This window comes from Heliangelus exortis, chromosome 6, assembly GCF_036169615.1.
Source record: "Heliangelus exortis chromosome 6, bHelExo1.hap1, whole genome shotgun sequence".
NCBI classification, from domain to species: domain Eukaryota; kingdom Metazoa; phylum Chordata; class Aves; order Apodiformes; family Trochilidae; genus Heliangelus; species Heliangelus exortis.
The window spans coordinates 21,397,595-21,419,604 of record NC_092427.1 but is presented as its reverse complement, the minus strand read 5'-3'; the positions used below and the strand labels follow the sequence as shown (position 1 = coordinate 21,419,604).

Here is a 22,010-nt window from a genome sequence, read left to right as displayed (position 1 = left end):
CTGTAAAATTGTAACCACTTCAGTGCCACAGTAACATTCAAGTTGTCCTTTAAAAAGAAAAAATTAAAAAAAAAAAAAAAGAGAGAAAAAAGGAAAGAAAAAAAAAAAGTGCCATAACCATAACTGTAATTCACGCTTAGCTCAGCCTATAAAACTTCTCCCTTCCTGGATCTAAGCCAAGAACTTGAATTTTTTGTGAACTCTAAAGTAAAGTTGCCCTGGTGATAAATGCATCTGGGGGAAAGGTGAAGGGCAGAATCCCCTATTCCTCCACTTTTAACACACTACAACATTTTTCTGCAGAATCTGTATAATTTCTAAGGTGGAGATGAAGACATACATTAACAAGGCTCTGCAACAGAAAACAAGAATGAGAAATGGGATGAGAACTGAATTCCAGCATCCAGGACTGTCATTAGGACCAGGGCTGTAATCACAGAGAAGACAATTCATAGGTTACTTGGGGTCCACTAGGTTAATTATGCTGTACTTGTGCTTTGACATGCCTAAATATGATTTTTTTCAGGGGAAAAGAGGCAGGGCTGATGCATCAGCTAGCTGGATTTTGGCCTTCCATCAGGAATCCAGGACTCTGGTCCCTCAATCCTGACCATGAGAAAATGGAAGGAATGAAATGGAGGTTTTACTGCAATTCTACAGAAAGGCAGAGACTAGAAAATCCTGCCCATCTGTAATCTTCAGCACAGCACAACAAGAGGTGACAACAGTCAGTCCTGCAAGTGAGGCAAGAGGTTTAAAATTGAGTAAGGAACCACCCAGGATAAACACAGATAAAATTGATAGCCTGGATGTGGGTGCTGGTAGGTCAGGAACATCTCACCTGTACAGGGGGTGTGAGCTCCAACAGAATCACAGAGGAAAGTTTACACTGGCTTCACCAAACAGCAACATCATTAAGGCAAAATGGTAAAGAAAAGGTTGTTTTTCATATTCTGGTTGTGCCCAGAGGGATGTGGGTCACCTCACACCTCTGATCCTTGGATACTTTAGTCTTGCCCAGAAGAGGGATGTTCATAAGGAAATAGGACAATCACAATTCTACATGCCCCATTCATTTCTCCCAATAAAACTGTGACCACCTGAGGGAGAGCAGGATTTCATGCCTTTTGCTTTTCCTTTTCCTATCATTTCCTTTTGTTAAGGACATCAAAGGCTGTAAAAATCCTTTCTCAGAAGCCCATTACTGTCCTGCAGGACCTCTTCAGAAGAACCCAGCTCAAAGCATAAAGGACCCAAGGAAGGGTTTGCACCAGCCCAGTTTCTCAAGCATGCCCAGCACATGAGAGAGAATGCAGCCCATCCCCTTGGCCCCAGGTCCCCAGCCTCTCCCCAGGGCACATTACTGTGATCAGGCCATTATCATTAACAGCTTGAGGAACCATCAGAGACAACCCCACCATGAGGGAAACACCAAGGGATTTTTTTACCACTGTTTTCCAGGAGAAATGACCATCTGGAGCCTTCCTCTGATGGCAGATGTGGGAATATCAAAGGCAAAGCAGGCACCTCCTTTACCTCAGTCAACAAACGAAACACCTCCTTGCAGGCAGGTTAGGAAAGAACATAAAATCTGCTGAGGACAAGTTTCCATTGATGGCAAATTGCTGCCCAGAAATGAGTCTCCCAGGAACATTTCAGTCAAACCTCCTTAACTCCCACCAGGGGATTTGCAGCCAAAAGGGATTTATTTCTTAGTTTTACTATTTTTTTCTCTTCAGCAAATATTCAAATTTGGATGTGAAAATAAAACTGGAAAGCTTTTTTTCCTCTTCATTTTTGCCCTTTGAACAACTTCTTTCACAATTTGTGTGGAATTGTCAGAAGAAATCAAGGAAGAGCAAGAGCAGGACAAAAGGAAAGGAGCTGTAAGAGCTGGGGAGGAGAAAAGTTCATTTCCAACATAGGCCACACATGTGTGAAATGATTCTCTGCTTCCTTCTCCATCCCTTTTTCTTTCTCTTGAGTCTGGCCCTGGGGTTTTCTGTATCACAAGAGGAGCATTAGTGGAGAGGAGACAAGTCTCACCTGAAAACCTTTGCTGTTTTTAAAATTTTAAACAGCAACAGACAACATCAGGACAACATCTTTGCTCAAAGCCAGAGTTAGTCAGTTGGTTTCATACTCTCTTTTTGCTGTTGGTCAGATGAGGTGATCTTAGAGGCCTCAGCCAACCATGACACTGATTCTGTGGACTAGAACCTCCTGTAGTCTGAGGTGTACCCACCAGAGAGCCAACACCAGCCACTACCACAGTAGTCTGTGGATGATGAACATCCCTGTCAGCCTGCAGAATACCATCTTCATCCTTGGCTGAAGGAAGAAGCAACTGCCTTAAACACTTGGAAACACTTGGCTTGCTTTTGCAGATCAAAAAGGAAAATCTAAAGGAATCACTCCCACTTATTTATAACCATAGAATGTCTCTGTCAGTGGAAAGAAAATCGGACACAAAGCAGCAAGACCAGTCTGTATCATGGGGTTTTAACCTGAAGGCAACACAAGCAGGAAGAAAGAAGACTGCCACTCATAAGATCTCACCCCTGCCTCTCCCTTCCTGATCTCTGGCAGGTCTCTGATGCTCCCTGAAACACCATCCCCTCATCTCACTGGGAAAATGGATTTTTCCTAATCCCCCCATCACTGAAAGCAGAGCCAGAGATGCTGTAAAAGGCACTCAGCTTTTGCTCAAAAAAAAAATATATTGGAGGACTCACCACTGGGTAGAAAAGCTTGAAATTGTGAATGGGAAGGAAAAAAAATGAAATAACTAAATATGTGGGGCTTTCATCTGGTGCTACACAAAACCAATTTGAAAGCAGCATTTGTTTCCTGACACACAGAGAAGTCAAACAGGGAATATTTAATAGAAATTGAAGGATGGTTTGGGTTGGGAGGGACCTTTAAAGTCCAACCTATTGAGACATTTCAGGCAGCCCAGATCCAGGCCCAGGGAAGCAGCTCCCAGTGACTTGGAGGAGGACTGCTGTGTCATATGAGGTCTGGCATGAAATTTGGTCTCTCCAGCTTTGGGCAACAAACTCAAACCTGCATTAGTGATAAAAGGCTGGCTGAGTCCCCCAGGGTAGCATCTACACCCCCATCTTCCTTCAGAGACTGTGTATTTGGAGTCACCCAACTACACTGATGCATCCAGGTAGGAACAGGGATCAGGATATCCATGATGTTGGACATCTATGGAGCAAGCATACCGTGAAGGTGGCAAGTTTTGGCAAAAGCTAGGAAATACCATTAACTAAAAAGCAAGCAGAGGACTATGCAAAAATAAGAGACTGATTCATAATGTGCTCACATAAACAGATGAATTAAGCCTGCTCTCCAGACAGCTCTCGCTGTATCTGCCTTGTGAGTGCTTGACTTTCCCACCTTAACACTGTGCCCTTAGCATGCTATTTTTTTTTTTCCCTTTCCCCTTCATTGCACACAGAAAGCACAGCTGCCTGCTCACCCCCCAGCTCTGTGGTGAGAGAACCCTGGTGTTGAGTGAGTGCAGGCACTTGCTGGCTGCCACAGCATCCCTGCTGCAGTCACAGGGGTCTCTTCATGGAGTGGCTCCCTGGGCACAGGAGACCTGGGCCAGCCTAACCAAATCAGCAGAGAAAAATAAACATCCTTCTCCTGGAAGTGCCTGGCACAGTTTCATTAAGCCAGACTACGACAGTGAAGGGTCCGGATGTGTATTTATTGAGCTGAGCCCCGGGAGAATAAAAGGGGAAAAGAAGCCCCCAGCTGTTACAGTGAGGGGGGATTTAAGGAAACTAAACAAAGCAAGAGCTACCCTCACCCACCCCCACAACCCCCTCAAATCCAAATGCTAAAAAAAGAAACTACAAAGTCATTTTCTGATGCGATTTCCATGGAGAGGAAATGTGAACATTCCGTGGTTTTAAAACAATTACACGAAGAAAGGTGTCTTTTGGAAAGAGAGGCACAAGAGTTACGAGTGTGTTTTCCAACCAGCAGCATTCCTGCCTGTTTTACAGCATGCTCTGGATGCTGTCCTACCTCCGAGGTGGAGTGTGAACATAAAACATTTCCTCAATTGTTTTCCCTGCTCCGACGCAGCGATGCTGAGCAGCTGCAAAGGGAGGCAGGGGCAGCACTCCCTGGCCTGCCTCTCACTCACAGTGGCAGGGCACAGGAGTTTAGAGCTAATTAAGAAATGAAAATTGACTCTTGACTCCACACATTTAGCTCCCAGGGAAGGGGTTTCTGTTTCAAGGTATGTCAGATCAACCCCTGTTCGTTTGTATCCACTTTTGTCTCTATTTTTTTTTTTTTTTCTCTCATTGGAAGTGGCTCTGGAGAGGCTATTTAAATTGTTTTAATTAACAAGAAACAGCTTCCAGTAAAAAAATAATACTGATTGTTCTGATAATCCTTCTTACAGCATCACTCTCCTACCAGTAATGCAACAATTCTTTTAACAACTGACCCTGAGTTCTTCTCTCTCCTCTCAAAAAGAAGTCCTGGACATGCATTGAAAATGTCACCCTGCTGTGTTAGAGAGTAATACAGAAAATAGGGCCAGTCATACCTGAAGGACATGGAAATGTTTTATTTGTGATCAGGGCAGCAAATATAGCAATAAAAACCATTATAAAGCTAGTGTTAATACTGGCATAAAGGTGTAATTTTGGCTCTTACCTTGTATCCCTACTGAGAGAGAATGAAAGGTGAAATGAACTAATAAAAGCAAAAACCCAGTTACATATAATTCCCTCTAACATGTGAGATGGCCTGTGTAAAGAGCAGGGATGGATGTTTGCCACTGTGCTGGTTCCCTCCTGCAACAGCCAAGCAAACACTTCCTCTGGGGCCTCCAAATCCTTCCCTGAAATGAGAGAGCTCTGATCCTCTGCTCAGCAGCACCGAACCTGCCTGGGCTGATGGGCAACATCCCCAGAGGCCACAACCCCAAAAGCATCTGTAGCACATCAGGTTATCTCAACCCCCTTTCAACACCAGCATCCCTTCCTCAGGTCAGGAGTCTCACATCACACAGCTCCTCTGGTGTGAGGAGTGGGCAGGAAAGACAGGACAGCCTCTCAAGAATATTTTAACTGAGCTATAAATACTGAAGAAGCAGAGTGCTTTCCCATCCTGATGCTTCACAAAGCTTCTCCAAAAGCCTCATGTGGAGGAAAGCACATGAGGAAAAAGCTATGACCCTGCCTGCCATCAGGCTCCAACATCTCCCCAGCTTAGAGGATCCTTTCCCAGGCAGAAAAGGGGTATTGCAACCCAGACACTGTGAAAAGCTGAATGAGATTTGCCACAAGTTACTGGACTGGGGCAGTGTGTCCTGGAGCCAGAGAGAATTATTTTGTAGTATTTGAGCAGATTTGGACAGACCAATGCACCCTGATCAGCCTCAACACAGAGATGAATCAATACAAACATCTCAAAGCTTTGTTACTGAAAGTGTGAAAGATAAACTATAATACAATCCAATTCTCTCTTTTTTTTTTTTTCTTTTTTTTTTTTTTCCTTTACAAAAGCTAAAATAAAGAAAATGGCAAGAAAAGCAGAAAAAAAACCCCAGAGTCATCAGCACCTGGTTATTCCCAGAATCTGTGGGATATGGAATCTGATACCCATTGCCTTTGTCAGGTCAGCCCTTTTTTCAAAGCTGTTTTTACTGAAAAGCTGAGTACTCTAGTCTCAGCCTTATTAAAGGCTATTTTCATAACCATAAACTAACAGAACAATGTCTCATTTTATAATTAATACATATTGTTAATAGATTTAAACAAAGCTGGCTTTCATTCCTTTATTTAGTGCTGCATTTGGTGAAGCACTTAAAGGGGGCCAGTCCAGTGTACACATATAACCGTTTTAATTACATCCTGTGAATTTATTTTTCCAGGGAGAAATATTTCTCAGGGAAAATGTCTCTAAAAGTAACTTTAGAAGCAATGTAATTTTGTGTGTGTTTCCTATAGGAAATCTGTTTAGTTTAAGTCCCAGGTTCTAACACTCCCTTCTATGCAGCAGCGAGACCTGAAGAATGCTGCTGACAGCCACGGTAAATCCTTATATCTCTTCTGAAATGAAATTCCTGATGGATTTGTAAGTCATAGCTTGATGGGACTTTGCCTCATCCCTCTCAACTGGATTTCACTTGCAGGATGACTCCTTCCTAAAACACCCCACCCAAAAGGAGGCTCCTTACCTTAACTGGCATTTCAGACACTGATTTATGTGCCCACGTTGGTGTTGCATTTGTGAGTTATTTTTACCATCATTTATTTAACCAATGACAGCCCCACAGGAGCTTGGCTGTAGTTTGCCAGATCTAAGAAGGAAAACTTCATGGATTTCACAGCCACAAAAGTGAGAGTTCCCAGGAAATGTATCCTCCAGGAAGGGCTCTGGTCAGGCTTGAGCTTTTATTTCTTTCCCTTAGGAAGCGACAAAGACAGCTGGAAACTCCAGCCTACAGCCACTTTGTCACCCTTAAACTGCTCATTTCTGGGACTAGCACCTACTGTTTCACCTTCTGACTTCCTCCTGACATCGGGGAGTTAACAATTAGGGGGAATTCCTTCCTCTGCCAAGGAGTCTGTGTTCCCCTGGGTGACAGAACACCGTGGCCCTGCCTGTATCTTCCCTACATACCACAGGCTGCTGCTCCCCATTTGGGCCAAGTCTGTCTCTGCCCAGAGACTTGGCTTGGGTTCTGCTTGTGGTTCTGGTTGTGAGCAGATTGTCAGCAGCTTTGACTCCTAACACAAGGTGATGGAAAAGCTTTTAGCTCCCTACTGCTGGAGCCTGCAAATCAGCTTTTTCTTCCCTGCTAACTTACTCTAGAGCACTCAGCTCCTCCTGCTCAGCTTTTGTCCTATGGGTGAAAAATCTTTTCCTGATATCTAACCTAAACCTCCCAATTCATCTTCCTATCATCTTCCTGAGTCCTACTTTTGGTCACAGGAACAAATAAATCAGTACCAGTCCTATCTCTTCCCCTCCTGAGGAAGCCATGGGTTTCAACGAAGTCACCCCTCAGCCTCTTTTCTCCAAGCTGAACAATCCAGGTGACCTCAGCCACTCCTCTTCAGTCATCCCCTCCCAGACCCTTCACCATCCTTGTTGCTCTCCAGTAGCTTCTTAAATCAAAGCCATGGAAGGGAGGTGGCCTGCCCCAGCCTGACAGATCTGTTGCAGAGCTAGAGAGGAAGCCAACATCTTGAGGATTACTGTGCTCCCATGCCAATATTTTTACTGCTTTGATCTGCAAGGCTTCAGTGATGCTGGATGTCTGACCTATCCAGATTTTAGACTGACCTGGACTGAGCTGTGTAATCCAGCAGCTCAGCTGAGTGGTGTCATGTAAAAATGTCTCATCCACTCCTCCTTACCTCTAAGAAAATCTGGATGGTGAATTTGAAGTCATGTCAAAAGGCTGCACCTTCACCACAGCAAGTGCTGAAGTTATGGCTGTGATCAAAGTATCAAGTCACCTAATTAACTCCTAAAACTCAAAGAGAATTAAAGGCACAGTATTGAATGGCTGAAATGTGGAGCAGCAAGGCTAGAAGTTCCCAAGCACTTGGCAATTGGATTGGTTTGAGGGAAAAACCCAAGGTTGGAGCCAAGGCATGAATAAAAGACATACAACTCTCTAGAGGAACACGAGGTCCAAGGCCAAATTGGAGCAGCCCCTCCTGCAGCAGCTTCACAGTAACCTTAGAGGGATACTTCAGGTCCACATTTTCTGGGATTTTTTTTTTTTTTTTTTTTTTTTTTTTTGCCAGGCTTGGATGCACAAAGAGAAAGCCCAAGAGTGACTTGCCCAACAGATGCTGTGCCATGTCTGTCTGAGCTTGGAGTGAGAGATGCTACCCTGAGTCAATACCAGGTGGCAAAACAAGGCCCTTCTTGAGGAGGCTGATGAAGAAACCTTAAGACTCCTCCTGCTTCACAGGGACTGGAAACTAAGCTGTGAGGCATCAAAGCATGGTGGCTGGGTCATGCATTTCTGCCAAGGCCATGTGAAGAATGGATCAGACAATAAGGCAAAAATAGGTTATTGCTACAACCTGAACACATATGAAAAAAACCTGCTTCTGAAGGACAAGGCAACCCTACATTTCTTTCCTGCTGGGAAAGACAAGGTCTGAGCTTTTGCTCTGATGAGTGCCATGCTCAATTACCATTTCTTTCATGGTTTGAGTTTGAGGGATCCAAAACAAAACCCAACCCGAATCCAAACCCCTCTTTCTGCTGCTATTCAGCTGCACAAACTGCACTTTGCAGCCTGGAAGTTTGGTTATCCTACCCGCACCCAGGGCCTGGAAGAAGCCCTGGAAGGCTCTCATGGAGTCCACCACTGGGCTTCCCAGGAAGATGCCAGAACACACTGAGGGAGAGCACAGAGTCTGCACCCATGCTCTCATAAGATAAGAATTACAGACAAACAATTTTACCCCCTTACTCTGTAGACAGTTAAAAGATTCATTGTCTAATAAGGAATAAAGAAAAGGAATAGTGACAGCACTTAGGACAAAGTGCCACTGGCAGCCCTTCAGGTTGGTTGAGGGCTTTAATTTCTTGCATGCACCAAAGTGGTCAGGCAAGAGGCAAATTCCCCATGGCTGGTGTGTCCTTCCTGGCTCTCCAGGCAAAGCAGGGACACCCACCTGCTCAGGGGAGATGGGGGAAGTACAGGTTTTATATCTCATCACCCAAGCTGGGCTCTCCAGCTTCTGGTTTGCCTCTCCCTTGTTCTGTCCTTGGGGAATAACCATCCTGCAACAGCACTGGGAGTTAGGTAATTTCCTTCCCCCTCTTCTCTACAGGGGGTTTTTAATTATCATTGCCAATGTAGTTCTTAATTTGACCATACTCCTGGCTTCCAGTATAAGCCCTCTTTTTTTCTTTTTTTTTTTTTTTTTTTTTTTATTTTTATTACTATTACGAGTCCTTTAAGACACAGCTGTAAAACTCTGCAGACCATATATCATAACACTTCATAATCACACTTATGTTTCAGTAACACAACAGAAATCAGCTCATTCCTAGTGACACGGGGAGCCCAAGAGCAGTACATCAGTGTGCATAAATAACAAAGCTGGAGCAACACTGCCCCAGCCTCAGTGGTCCTCTGGGAGGACTTCAGTGGAACCATACAAAACCAGAGGGAATCAGGGGACTGGGAGCAGCACCCCACTTCCTGGCTGGTCCTTGCTGAGCTCCATCAGGTCTATACAAAAGTGAACATTTCCCAGTGCATGTTTTTTTGGCGGGGCTCTGAGGCTAACAATTGGGATGAGCTGGACTCCCTAAGGCACCTTGTTGGGACTTCTGCATTTCTGCAGAAGTGAAAGGGCAAATGGACTGTCATCTATGCATTCTGCTGTGCACATCACATGAGCACATCAGAAAACAACAGACAGCCTGCCAGTATGGAAAACTGAGTCAAACATCTTCTATTGCTCACACACACACACATGCAGGCACGGTCATCCACCAAAAATGGACTCTTGCTCACAGATAATTCTACTAATTGAAGAAGCAAATGTGTTTTCTTACTTATTTTAACTTAATGCACCCAGAAGACATGTTCTGGAGGCCCCAGGCTCCAGCAGGAACACAGTCCCTCACAAAAAGACAGCCACACATCGTGCTTCCTGGAAGTCATCCAGGCAGCTCAGGAGCATTCCTGCCCTTCTGTGGTGCCAATCCAGCCCAGCACGGGACAGGATCCCTCTCCCATCACGTCTTTATACAGCACCCTGCACAGCAAAGCCTTCATGGAATTAGGCCCCGTAGAATTAGCCCCGGGGGCTAACGACCCCAATAATGCCTCGAAAACCTACCCTCCTGCTCTCACAGCTGCAGATCTCCATCTCACTGTGACTTTCTTCTCCTCAGGACCCCATTTCCACCTCCAGAGGAACTCCCACTGGTGTTCACGGCACGGGGCGCTGCGGTTTTTGGCCCCTTCCTCCGCCCTGCGACGTGGTGCAGCAGGGCTCTTACATGTTTTTCCTCCTGGCTGCACATTCAAGGCCCTGATCCAACCCTCAAGAGAAGTTCACGGAGCGTTTGCCATCGGCTCCAGCAGGTTTTGGATCAGGTGCTGCGAGTAAAATTTGTCCCAGCCAGATCCCAGTCACTGGGGTGTAGTTTTTAAGACTGGATTTAAACACCAAAGCCCGTGCCTGGAGTTGGCTCCCTTGCTGACCTTTCAGAAAGCCTCTTCTCATTTTGTTTGGCTTCTTTACCCGTTCTGAAGCCGCCTGTGGGTTTGGTAGAGATTCAGGTTACTTGCTGATGGCCTGTTCTTCTACCTCTGCCTTTCAAGAACAGTTCACTTCAGGATTTATAACAGGTTTTTGGTAGCACCCTCTGTACTTAAATCTGTAAAACCATTTCAGTTTAACCACCTGTTTTCACACGCTCATAATTTCACAAAGCATCCACCTTTTGGGATAAAATTTTCCATGCTTTAGTTCTTGCCTGAAGGCATTTTTTTTTTCTTTAAATAAAATTCCAAAAGGAGAAGAAAAAAAAACAACAATCCAAATCCATTCCACATTTGTACACTTGGCCTGAGGCAAGAAACTTTACCCACTCAAAAAAATTTCTTAAACGCACTTCTTATCATGGAGCTCAAATGACAAAGCTGATGCTCAGGAGATGCCACAAACACTCTAGGAAGATGACTGAAAATCCTGATCCACCCCAAAGACTTGAAAACAAGGTGCCTCTGACCTTGCTGTCAGTGGTTGGGACATAGCTGACAGAGTTCCACCAGCCTGGGTGCAGCCAGCAGTGATGGCATTAGGAAGGTGTGCCCTGGTGGCCAGGAAGGCCAGCAGCATCATGGCTTGTATCAGCATCAGTGCGGCCAGCAGGACCAAGGCAGGGATTGTCCCCTTGTACTCAGCACTGGTGATGCCACACCTTGAATCCTGGGTTCAGTTTTAGGCCCCTCAGGACAAGAAGGACATTGAGGGGCTGGAGCATGTCCAGAGAAGGGGCTGGAGGGGAAGGGTCTGGAGCACAAGGCCTGTGAGGAGAGGGTGAAGGGACAGAGGGTGTTTGACGTGGAGAGAAGGAGGCTGAGAGGAGAGCACCTCACTCTCTACAACTCCCTGAAAGGAGGTTGGAGTAAGGGGGGTTTTGGTCCCTTCTCCCAAGGAACAAGTGACAAGACAAAAAAAATGGCCTCAAGTTGTGCCAAGAGAGGTTTAGGTTGGATTTTAGGAGGAACTTGTTCCCTGACAGGGCAATTTAACACTGGAACAGGTTGCCCAAGGAGGTGGTTGAATCATCATCTCTTGAGGTGTTTAAAGTCTGTGTGGATGTGGTGCTGAGGGACACGGTTTAACAGTGGACTCAGTAGAGTTATGTTATTGTTTGGACTTGATCCTAAAGGTCTTTTCCAACCTAAACAATTCTATGATTCTAAGGTGGCTTCTCTTTTATGAGACCCCATAGCCAGGCTGTGACCCATCCTCTCCTGAAGTCAGTGGGAGCTTTGCCACCAAAATGGACTTTTGGTCACGGTCAAAACTGCATCAGTACTTACGGGTGGGTTCAAAGCCTCCTGAAGTCAGTAAAAGCCTTTCCAGTGAGCTCAGCTATGGGCTCAGCAGCTGTAGTTCAAAGGGTTGAAGGTGTCTGTGGGAGAAGCCAGCACAGCTTGTAAAATACATGCCAGGTTTTTTCTTTTATTTTTCACTCCCTGCTCTTCAGGGTGTCTTAGGAAATGAAATGCAAAGAAACAACATGGGGGTAATACTCAGGCTGTAAGATCAAGCAGTCAAAGTCATAAAGAAAATGGGTTAAAAAACCTTACATTGCTTCAGAAATGTGGTCTCAGCTTCCCTGCATAATTCATGTTTTCCCCAGAGTTAAATGCAACGCATCTCTTGTCTTATTTGAATCTGTCCTCGTTCCTGTTTCCACAGCATGGTGGTCCCAGGCTACCCCTGGGGACCCAGACATGGAAAGTACTACAGTCCCCACCCCAAAGTTGGGGTCTATCTGTCTCCAACAACATTTTTCTCCTCCTGCCCTATAAGGGCTGGCCTGAAGAGCTGTCCCACTCATCACCCCCACAGATTAATTTCTGGTGGCACAAGTCTGTCCTTCAGTCACTTCACCTCAACCCAAAAAGTGAGCTTTCTCACTTTTACTCTTCTGATTCTGTCCTGCATCCCACCAGGGGGAATCCAGCAAATTGCTGCATGGGACTTAGTTGCCAGCTGGGCTTAAATGACACTGGGGGTTACACACCTGACACAAACCTCCCCCCTCTTCTCAGAAAATCTCAGCCCTAATTTAGCACAGAAACCCACACTTAATAACCCAAGGCTTTCCAAAAACATTTTTGCCTTTAACCGTTCAAGGAACCCTCCAGCTCCCTGACTCCTTTTCTGCAGAAGCCTCAGCAAGTGCCCAGGACGTGGCCCAACATGGCCATGAAGCCATCCCCTCGACAAGAACCTGGGAAGGACTTGACCTTTTCCCCCTCAGATCACACTTTTCTCCCAGGGGGGACATGTCCCAAGTCCCTCCATCATCTGTGGCTCTCCCACTGAGCCCAGCCACCAGCAGAGCCAGCCCCAGTGGCAGCAGATGCTGAGAGCAGCAGAGGGACCTGGCACAGAGGCTGTGTCACCCCCCATGGTGCTGCACAGGAAGCAGCTGGATGGATGCCTTCGGGTGGTCCCCTGCTCCAGCTGCTCTCTGCAGCCACATACCCAGAACCCACAAGCCCTGTGCAAACACAGCACATGATACTTGAGAAAGTGACATTTTAACAAAATCACACATTTCAGGTGTGTTCCCACCCAGCGTGGGCACTCCTACCAGCAGACATGAAACCCAGCACAACAGAACAGTATTTAGCTGGGATAGACCCTGGTCTCTCACCCTCCATTTTGACTCTGAAAGACAAGTATCCCATTAACACAGATTCTGAGTTTACAGCTCTCTGCCTAATGGCGTTAAGCATAAACCCAGCCTTTTCTTGACACTTACGTGGACAGGCATGGAAAGCTGAGAGCCAGGGAGTACTAAAATTGGAGCAGAGCAACTTTCCTTCCTCTCAAGCTTCCTAATTGGTGCAGCGCTACCTACAAATTGTGGACATTGGGTGGCCCATGAATTCCTCCCGGCTCCAAGGCTGGTCTGCAGCATGAGAACCTCCTCAGCCACCAGGAACCCCATCAAGGATGCTGAGGCCATCAAGGGTGCATTTCTTCCTCTCCTCTGCCTTGTTTCCACGATACCCACGCATGGCAACAGCAGCAGCTTTGTCACACTGAAAACTGTGTCACTGTTGGAAAACCTCCTCTGGCTTTCCAGCATCCAGGATGCTCAGGATCACTTTAAATCAAGGTCTTGGTGCATCCTCCAAAGCAGTTATCAGCTACCTCCTGTCAGGACATATTTGTTTGGACTCACAGCTGTTTGCTGAAGATTCAGGTTGTTGGGAAAGAGAGGTACTTTTATTCAGCTCCCACCCTGCCAGGAACAACAAAAAGGATGAATACAACTTTTTGTGTGACTAGACTCACCATTCTCAGAGCAAAGAATTTATTCCTAAGATCCAACCTAACTCTCCCTTCTTTCAGCTTGAAGCTGGTCCCCCTCATCTGTCACCCCATGGCTTTTTAAAAGTCCCTCCCCAGTTTTTCTGTAGCCCTTTCAGGTACTGGAAGGTGCTCTAAGATCTCCATAGAGCCCTCTCTTCTTCAGGCTGAAATGAAAAGGCTGCCTCTAGGAGAACGTGATGAGACCAAGCCCAGCATCTCTGTGTTCTGGCTGCTCATTCACAATCTCTCAGTGTCATTTCTGGTTCTTACCTCTTTTTTCCTACATTCCACACACTGATGCTGACCCAAGACCTACCTGAGGTTGACTCCAGTTTCCAGCTTTGTAACATGCACTGGAAGTACCACTGAGATTATTTGATTTGGACAGCCAGCCTTCCTTTCTCCATCTTGAGGTTAAAGCCAGACCAGCTTAGAACCTCTTTCTTGGAGAGACTGCTTCTTATCCAAACAGCTCCTCCTTCCCAGACAGCTCTGCAATGCACCACGTGCCCCCAGCTCCTCCCAAGCACAGCCAACACTTGGTCTCCAGCATCAGCAGATGCCGTTCCAAAACGGAGAGAAACCTGAAAGCACAGAAGAAATGTAGCACCTCTTGCCACCAACCTAACCCGACATGAAGCTGTTGGCCAGAAAACAGTCCCTGTGGCCAGGCTGAGAGCCCAGGAATTGAGAGACACTGCAGCTCCTCCACGCTGCTCATTGTACCACTTCCCATCCATTTCCTTCTAGACCGAGGCAGTCTTCTGAAACAAAAAGAGCTCTGTTAAAATATGCCTTTTCCATTAAATCAGTAGCAGTCCTTTTGGTTTATATCCCGGTCATCTGGAATGGGGCTCTTCTGGCCTTTTGAGGAGGGAGGAATTCATGCTCACAATTGACATGAAAAAAAAAGGAGTCACCCTGTGTGGAAAGGAAGGGCTGTTTCCTCCTTGCCACAGCAATGTGGCACGAGACCTTCCTGACTGTGGAAGAGAGGGCAGGTCCTGCTGTATCCTGGCCCTGCAGGCTATAGCCTGAGGAAAATGAAATTCCTTCTGTTTATCTAAGTTTTTAGGTGGTACCAGCTATTTTAGATATTTCAGGAGTTTCTCCTGTGTAGATTTCTTTCCCTGTACTCTTTATGCTATTAACCTTTAAGAGACCTTGCTGTAAAGATGAGCACATAGCACAAACGTGGGCTAGGTTTGTTTCAGTCTCTACAAGATCCTCCTGGGAGGAAGGAGAGAGCAGGGAGCATCCCCAGCTGCACATCCTGCAGGAAGGTGGGTGCTTGGGTCCCCAGGCCCATCCTGCTCCAGCAGCTCAGCACCTGACCCCCCTCCTCTGTGCCTCCACATGTGGCTGACACTCTGGAGGGCTGTGCTGCCATCCAGCATGACCTGGACAGGAGAGAGAAAAACTGATGAGGTTCAATAAGAGCAAAGTGTAGAGTCCTGCACCCAGAGAAGAAGAACCCCAAGCACCAACATAGGTTATGGGTGGACTTGCTGGAAAGCAGTTCAGAGGAGAAGGGTCTGGGGGTCCTGATAGATGGTAAATTATCTCTAGAGCCAGGAATGTGCCCTTGCTGCCAGGAAGGCCAAGAGAATCCCAGGCTGCATAAAGAAGAGTGTGGGCAGCAGGATGAGGGAGGTCATTGTCCCCCTCTGCTCTGCCCTGGTGAGGCCACAGCTGAAATACTGCATCCAGTTCTGCATCCCCAGCTCAAGAGAGTCAGGGAATTGCTGGAGGGCACCAAAGCTGCCTCAGGGATTGGAGCATCTCTCTCATGAGGAAAGGCTGTGAGAGCTGGGACTCTTGAGCTCGGAGAAGGCTGAGGGTGAACATCTCCATCTCTCTCAGCCTATCTCCACATTAGAGGTGCTCCAGCCCTTGGATCATCCTGGTGGGTTCCGCTGGACTCACACTACCAGCTGCTCCATGATCTTCCTATGTTTGGAAGCCCAGAACTGGACCCAGCACAGTGGGGGAGTCTCCCCAGAGTGGAGTAATCCCCTCCCTTGACCTGCTGGCCATGCTGCTGCTGATGCACCCCAGAATATAATTGGCTTTCTGGGCTGCAAGGATTCCCCATAGGTCATTTCAGGGCAAAAGCACCAGGTTATCACTATCACTGGCCAAAAAATATGCCAAAAATGGGGAAACAACCTGAGAGGGATAAAGACACCTTGCAGGGACAAGTGCACTCTTCCCCTGTGTCTGAACATACAATTTGCAACATACACACAACCAAGAGCCTCAGTGGCCCTAAAGGGTACCAGAGCACAAAAATGACATGCAAAAGCAGCCAAAAAATTCAGTTTTCAGCCCATTCCTGGGAACAAAACAAAGTCGAGTCTGTGGGACCCAGTGCAACATAAAATAAAGCTGCCCCTTGCAAGCCCAGCTTCACAAGTCATAAATCTGGGATGGAATTTCTCTCCCTTTTCTCCTTGGTAAGCTTTTCCTTTCTGTGGCTGTCAGATGCAATCAGAGGCCAGGCTGCCATCGTCTCAGGTAGGGATTTGCCTAGGAGGGGGAAGGACCTAATCCTTTTTTCATCACATGAAATTAAACTATAAACTATACCTTTTAATTCCTTCTAATTAAATTTCTCACTGTAAAATGGAAACATTCTTTATTAGTATTTTTTTTTCAGCAAACATGGCAGGAAGCATTTTGGAAGAGGCATGCCAGCACTGCAGGCAGGCATCTGGGGTGCTGAGGGACATTCTCTGATAGCTGAAGATCACTCCACAGCTGGGAGCTCCTGAGTCTGTCACACACTTCAGACTGGTTCACCCCCACATGGTGCCTCCAGACTCCCAAGAGTGCAAATTCATCCAAGACAGGGTCCAGCTAAGATCACAGAATCATTCTGGTTGGAAAACACCTTTAGGATCTAGTCTAACCATAACCCAACTCTACCAACCATTAACCGAACCCTACCAAGCCCAGCACTGAGCCATGTCCCTCAGCACCACAGCCACACGCTTCAATCTTCCCAGGGATGGGGACTCCACCACTGCCTGTGCCAGGGCCTGACAACCTTTCTGGGGAAGAAATTGTTCCTCATATCCAATCTAAACCTTCCCTGCCACAACTTGATGCTATTTCTTCTGTTTCTATCAGTTGTAACTCCGGAGAAGACACCAACCCCCTCCTCTCTACAACCTCTCGGGGAGTAGTGGAGAGTGAGGTGCTCTCCCCTTCAGGCTTCCTTTTCCCTGCACTGCTGAACACAGAACTAAGCCTCTCCCATTCCTACCCTGGCAAACAGTCTTTCACAACCAGCAGACTCACTGATGACCTCAGATGAAGACATCTCTGCTCAGATGGAGATCTCTGAGCCCACCCCACCACCCCCTTCCAGTCTCCTCTGCTGATGGACCCGAGCCCTCTTGACCTAGGGAAGTCCTGTTGCCCCATGGTGTCACCTGCTGTCAGGCCACTGCTTTTTGGGATCCTGCCAACAGCTTTACCTTTCTGATTGAGATTTGTTCCCCAGCCCTAACACAGTGGGGTCAGCAGCAACCTCCTGCCCTGCACAATGTCAGGCATGAAAGGAAATCCAAAGTCCTGCTTCCCAGCACTGTCAGGCTCCATTAGCATTAAAGGGGCCTGACAGTGTGAAGTTTATAAATCCCAAACCATAGCATTGGTGAAGTTTCCCTTGCTTTCCTTGCAGAATCATTAAGGCTGGAAAAGACCTCTAAGCTCATCAAGTCAACCCAACACCACCATACCAACTACACCATGTCCTGAAGTGCCACATCCACGTGTGTTTTGAACACCTCCAGGGGTAGAGACTCCCCCACTGCTGTGGGCAGCCTGTTCCAATGCCTGACCACTCTTTCAGTAAAGGAATTGTTCCTAATATCCAATGAACAACCCAGGAGCTGAAATGCAATCCTACAAGGCAGGTGAGGAGCTGTGTGCAAGAGAGAGGCAGAATGACACATGCAGACACTTCTCCAGCCATTTTAAGCCAGGCTGCTTTCCTCTCAGGCATGAGACAACAGCTGTTTATTTGCTTTTTTAGGTGCTGCATCCTCAACCTGCTTTTAATATTAAATTAAACCTTTAATATGGTTTTGTTCCATCAGACTGGAAAACAAAGCAAACACAGAGTCACAAAGACTGGAGGAAAAGCCATATGTGCTGTTAAACACTGGTTCTTGTTTAAAGTGGTATTTGGTGAAGAAAGCATAAGAAAACAGATGCATAAAGACACAAGAAGTTATCCCTAAGGTCTCCCAGGAATAAAAGCAGCACCTCCAAGTCCAGCTTTATATGAGCTTTCCACCCCAACTACAGGGGCCATCAATTCTAATGCAAGGACCAATTAATGTTCACGTCAATAGGCAGTGCCCATCAGCAGGAAGAGTCACAGAGCCATTCAGGTTGGAAAAGACCTCTTCTAGCATCATGTCCAACCATCAACCCAACACCACTATGCCAACAAAACCATGTCCTGAATGCCACAACTACACTTAGCATGAACATCTCCAGAGGTGGGAGTTTTACTGCTTCCCCTGGTGCAACTTGGAGCAAGGGGAAGAAAGAGGGTCATGAAATGGAGTACCTGAGAGAAAGGAGAAGTCATTATTTAAATCCTACAGTAGACCTGCAAATACTTTATGTTCCTGAAGAGCAGCTGGAACACAGTCACTGACCTCTTACTGCTTTCCTGCCAGCCCCATGCTCCAGCAGCACCACACTGGCCCTGTCTGTGGGTGCAGAAGGGGTGTGGGAGAGGCACTGAGGGGATGGCAAAGGCTGGGGGACTGGTAACAAATCTTTCTGTGCACTGGAAGGGTGGTGACAGACACACACAAGTGGCTCAGGGGGACAAACCCCCATCTAAGCAGGGGCCTGAGCAATCAGACCAAGCCCCACATTTTTCCATGCAAATATTTAAAGGGAGAAGGGAAGAAGCATTCAAACCTCTCGGAAGTTATATATCAACCATGCAGGCTTTCACCATTAGTTCTGGGCTTTGGGGAGCCTGATGAATATGCTGAACCTCTTTTCCTGTGTCTGATGAGACTCAGGGTGCAGCGGATAAGCTCCCCTGGGTAAAAAGCAATGTGTGGTAGGAAAAGTTTGGCAATGCAGAGTTGGGTCACTGCAGGTGTCCTGACTTTCTGGACTCTACCTACAATACTGTTTCACCATTTAAGTTCATGTATTGAAATAAAAAAATAAATTTAAAAAAATTGAAGTGACAATTCAAAAGCAAAGACCATAGTGTCATACACTAAGAACAGATTATGTCTCCTGTTTCTTCACAAATCCCTTGCTTCTCCTCCACCCCCAATTAAAACCCCATGTAGCAAAGCACCCTGCCCTTTACATGTCTGTATTTAACATACTAAATGCTCATGCTATTTAGTGATGATCCAATTGGTTGGATTTTTGAGGTCCAGATACCAGAAAAAGCAACGAAGAAAACAGACAAACAAACAAACAAAACCTCCAAATATTTGCCAATCAAAGAAGGAATAAAAGAGGACACCTGCACTTCATATCAATCCAAACAATGTGGGAGGAGACGATGTGCTCACATATCAGTAAAATCTTGAGAAAAAAGCCTTGCAGGGGACTAAAGCCTCTGTGCTCAGTGCAGGGGTCGTGGTGTCTATGCTATTATCCTTTGCAGATTCAGGAATAAGTAAAGCTGGCCTCTAATATGCAGTACACTCAGGAGGTCATTGCAAAAACAGCACAGGCATCTGCAGTTAACTAAAAGAATCAGTGGAATTACTCATGTACAAAAAGTTACAGGAACACGCATTTGGGAGGAAACAGGTACTTAAATTAATCCTTTCCAAATGAACACATGCAATAAAAATGGAATTAACACCTGTGCAGATAAAATACTTCTGCTCCCTTACATGGTGAGGCTTGTATGGAGTTTTCAGTTGTTCCTAATAAGGTTCCTGATGGCTCTGAAAATGTGACATCATCTCTGTCAGGGCTCAATGAACTGCAAGTTACACAAGGCTTTACTTCTTGAGCTTGTGGCATTGTTTTGTAGATGATCTTCCCTGTTAATACCAAAAAAGATTTAGGAACCTTCTGACCTGCAGAAGTTTAGAACAGGTTTTTTTTTTAAGGGAGGAAAAGAAGTATCTAATAATAATTTTTCATGGCAGGGTGTTCAAAAGTAATTTTGGTGGAAATGGGAAGGAGTTGCAGAGAGAACTGGCTCAGAAATCGTGCTCAACAGGCAAGGGAGGGAAAGAGGGCTGTGAAGACCTGGTCAGTGAGTAACAGCCACTCACATCTAAACAAACAAATTCTTTTAATGGCTTTGCAACTTGAGCATTCAAATTAATTTCATTTTATCCTGGGTAATATCAACATCTAAAGATCAACGCAATAATGGGATTTTATATAATTTTTACATTTCTTGTCCCTAACCATTTTACAGCTAAACAAGGCATATCTCAATCTTCTCTGCTATTTTTGTTTTTATTTGGTAGAAATGTCAGTCTGTCCCAAGTCTTTTTACCCCTCTTCTTCACCTTCTTGAAGACACATTTCTGTTAAGGACCATCCTCTGGATTTTGTCTTCATTCTTTAAAATACTAGCTTTTACAGCACAGTTCTTGTCTTGCTGGTCTTTAATCAACTGTTCCAGTTCAGCCAGTTCAGCTTTTAATGGTTCTACAGCACTGTCTGTGATGCTGAAACAGAAAAAAAGAACAATGTTATTGCACATATTGTGCTGCTTCTTCAGGCTACTTAAGCCTCCAAGAAAGGACATTCAATACCTGAAAGTTCTCAAAGAATTTAAGTTGCCCCCACCCTCCCTGAAACAAAGTTTAGGATAAGAAGCACAAAGCAAACAAGGGCAGAGAAGAACATTGTTCAAGAGAGACCACTCACAATTCAACAGTAAGCAATCATTTCTTGGCTAGTGCTTGCTAAAATCCTGCCAAAAACTTCACTGCTAAAAACTCTGCAGGTACTACACCCTACTCCATACATACATCAGGCATGTATTTCATTTTATGCAGACAAAAGCTGGAATATAACATTAGGACCAGAGAAGCTGCAGATGCCCCATCCCTGGAAGTGTTCAAGGCCAGGCTGGATGGGGCTTGGAGCAACCTGGTCTGGTGGGAAGTGTCCCTGCCTGTGGCAGGGGGGTGGGAACAGGATGATCTTTAAGGTCCTTTCCAATCCAAAGCAGTCTGGAATTCTAAGCAGCCCCCAGGTCCTACTGTGACACACATGGTGGTAACAGCTACTTGGTTCACCAAGCAGTTCCTCCATTGCTCCTTGTATATTTTTAAGAAGAAACTAATCAAGGTCTCTCACATCACACAAGCATTTGCATCTCTGCTGTCACCTACATCATGTGAAACTGAGCTGCAAACACCTTCAAAAGTCAGTTTAGACTGCAAAAACAAGAAGTCCCCAACACACCAAAATGGCTGATGGCAAATACGCTTTGAAATGTTGAGCAAAATTCTCCTCTCTCCTAAAGCCTGTCCCAAGAGATAAATCAAACTTTCCCTGCCCACACTCACCTTTGCTCTTTCTGCAGAGTTTCTGCATGCTGTCTGTTTTCCTGCCTCCACATCTGCAGCTCATTCTTCGTGGCATCCATGTCCTCCTGGATGTAATCCATGATCCTGCCAAGTGAAAGGGCGCTCCGGCACAGGGTCTGAATAGAGACCTGAAACTTCTCAATTTCTTTGGCTACCAAGTCTCTCTCTTTTTTCCTGTCTGCTTCCAAAACCAAAGGCTTCTCCTAACAGAAGAGATGAGTAAGAAAACAACCATCAAAACTAGGAAAAATGTTTGTTGCCCACAAGGTATTGAATAAAGAATGTTCTGGAGACTGCTGACTGCAAAGCACCTGGAGAAATGTTTATGGCAGGCTGCAAGGAAAGAGAAAAAAAGCAGCATCTAGAAAGAGATGAGCAGAAAGCTACAGACTACTACAAAGCCTTGCAATAGCTTCAGCAATGTTGAATTGATTTTCAGACCACAAGTGCACAAAAGTAAAATTAACATTTGATGCCATAAGTGATTGTGCTGATGTTCTCATTTTCAACGTGATCTTTCCTGAAGCTGTGGGTGTAGGAGGGGGAAAACTCCTTCAGATTCATTGTGATGTAAATCACATAAAACCACAGACTAGTTTGGGTTGGAAGGGACCTCAAACATCATCTAGTTCCAAACTCCACTGCCATGGGCAAAGACACCTCCCACCAGACCAGATTTCTCCAACATCCATCCAACCTGGCCTTCAACACTTCCATGGATGGGGCAGCCACAGCTTCTCTGGGCAACCTGGGCCAGTGTCTCACCACCTCCACAGCAAAGAATTTCTTCCTAATATCCAATCCAAATCTCTCCTCTTTCAGCTTAAAAGTGTTTCCCCTCATCCTGTCACTCCAT

At 45.9% G+C, this 22,010-nt stretch overlaps 1 protein-coding gene across 1 annotated transcript in view; it reads right to left on the bottom strand.

Moving 5' to 3' along the window:
- Window positions 1–20,050: 20,050 nt before the first annotated feature.
- The window catches only part of TRAF3IP1 (TRAF3 interacting protein 1), a 40,117-nt gene continuing 38,157 nt past the window's right edge, over window positions 20,051–22,010 (bottom strand). The window contains exons 14-15 of the mRNA XM_071747121.1: window positions 21,134–21,357; window positions 20,051–20,284 (exon numbers count right to left, since the gene is read on the bottom strand). Coding sequence (XP_071603222.1) covers window positions 20,119–20,284; window positions 21,134–21,357 — 390 coding nt within the window. The 3' untranslated portion in view covers window positions 20,051–20,118. The remainder of the gene's footprint in view (window positions 20,285–21,133; window positions 21,358–22,010) is intronic.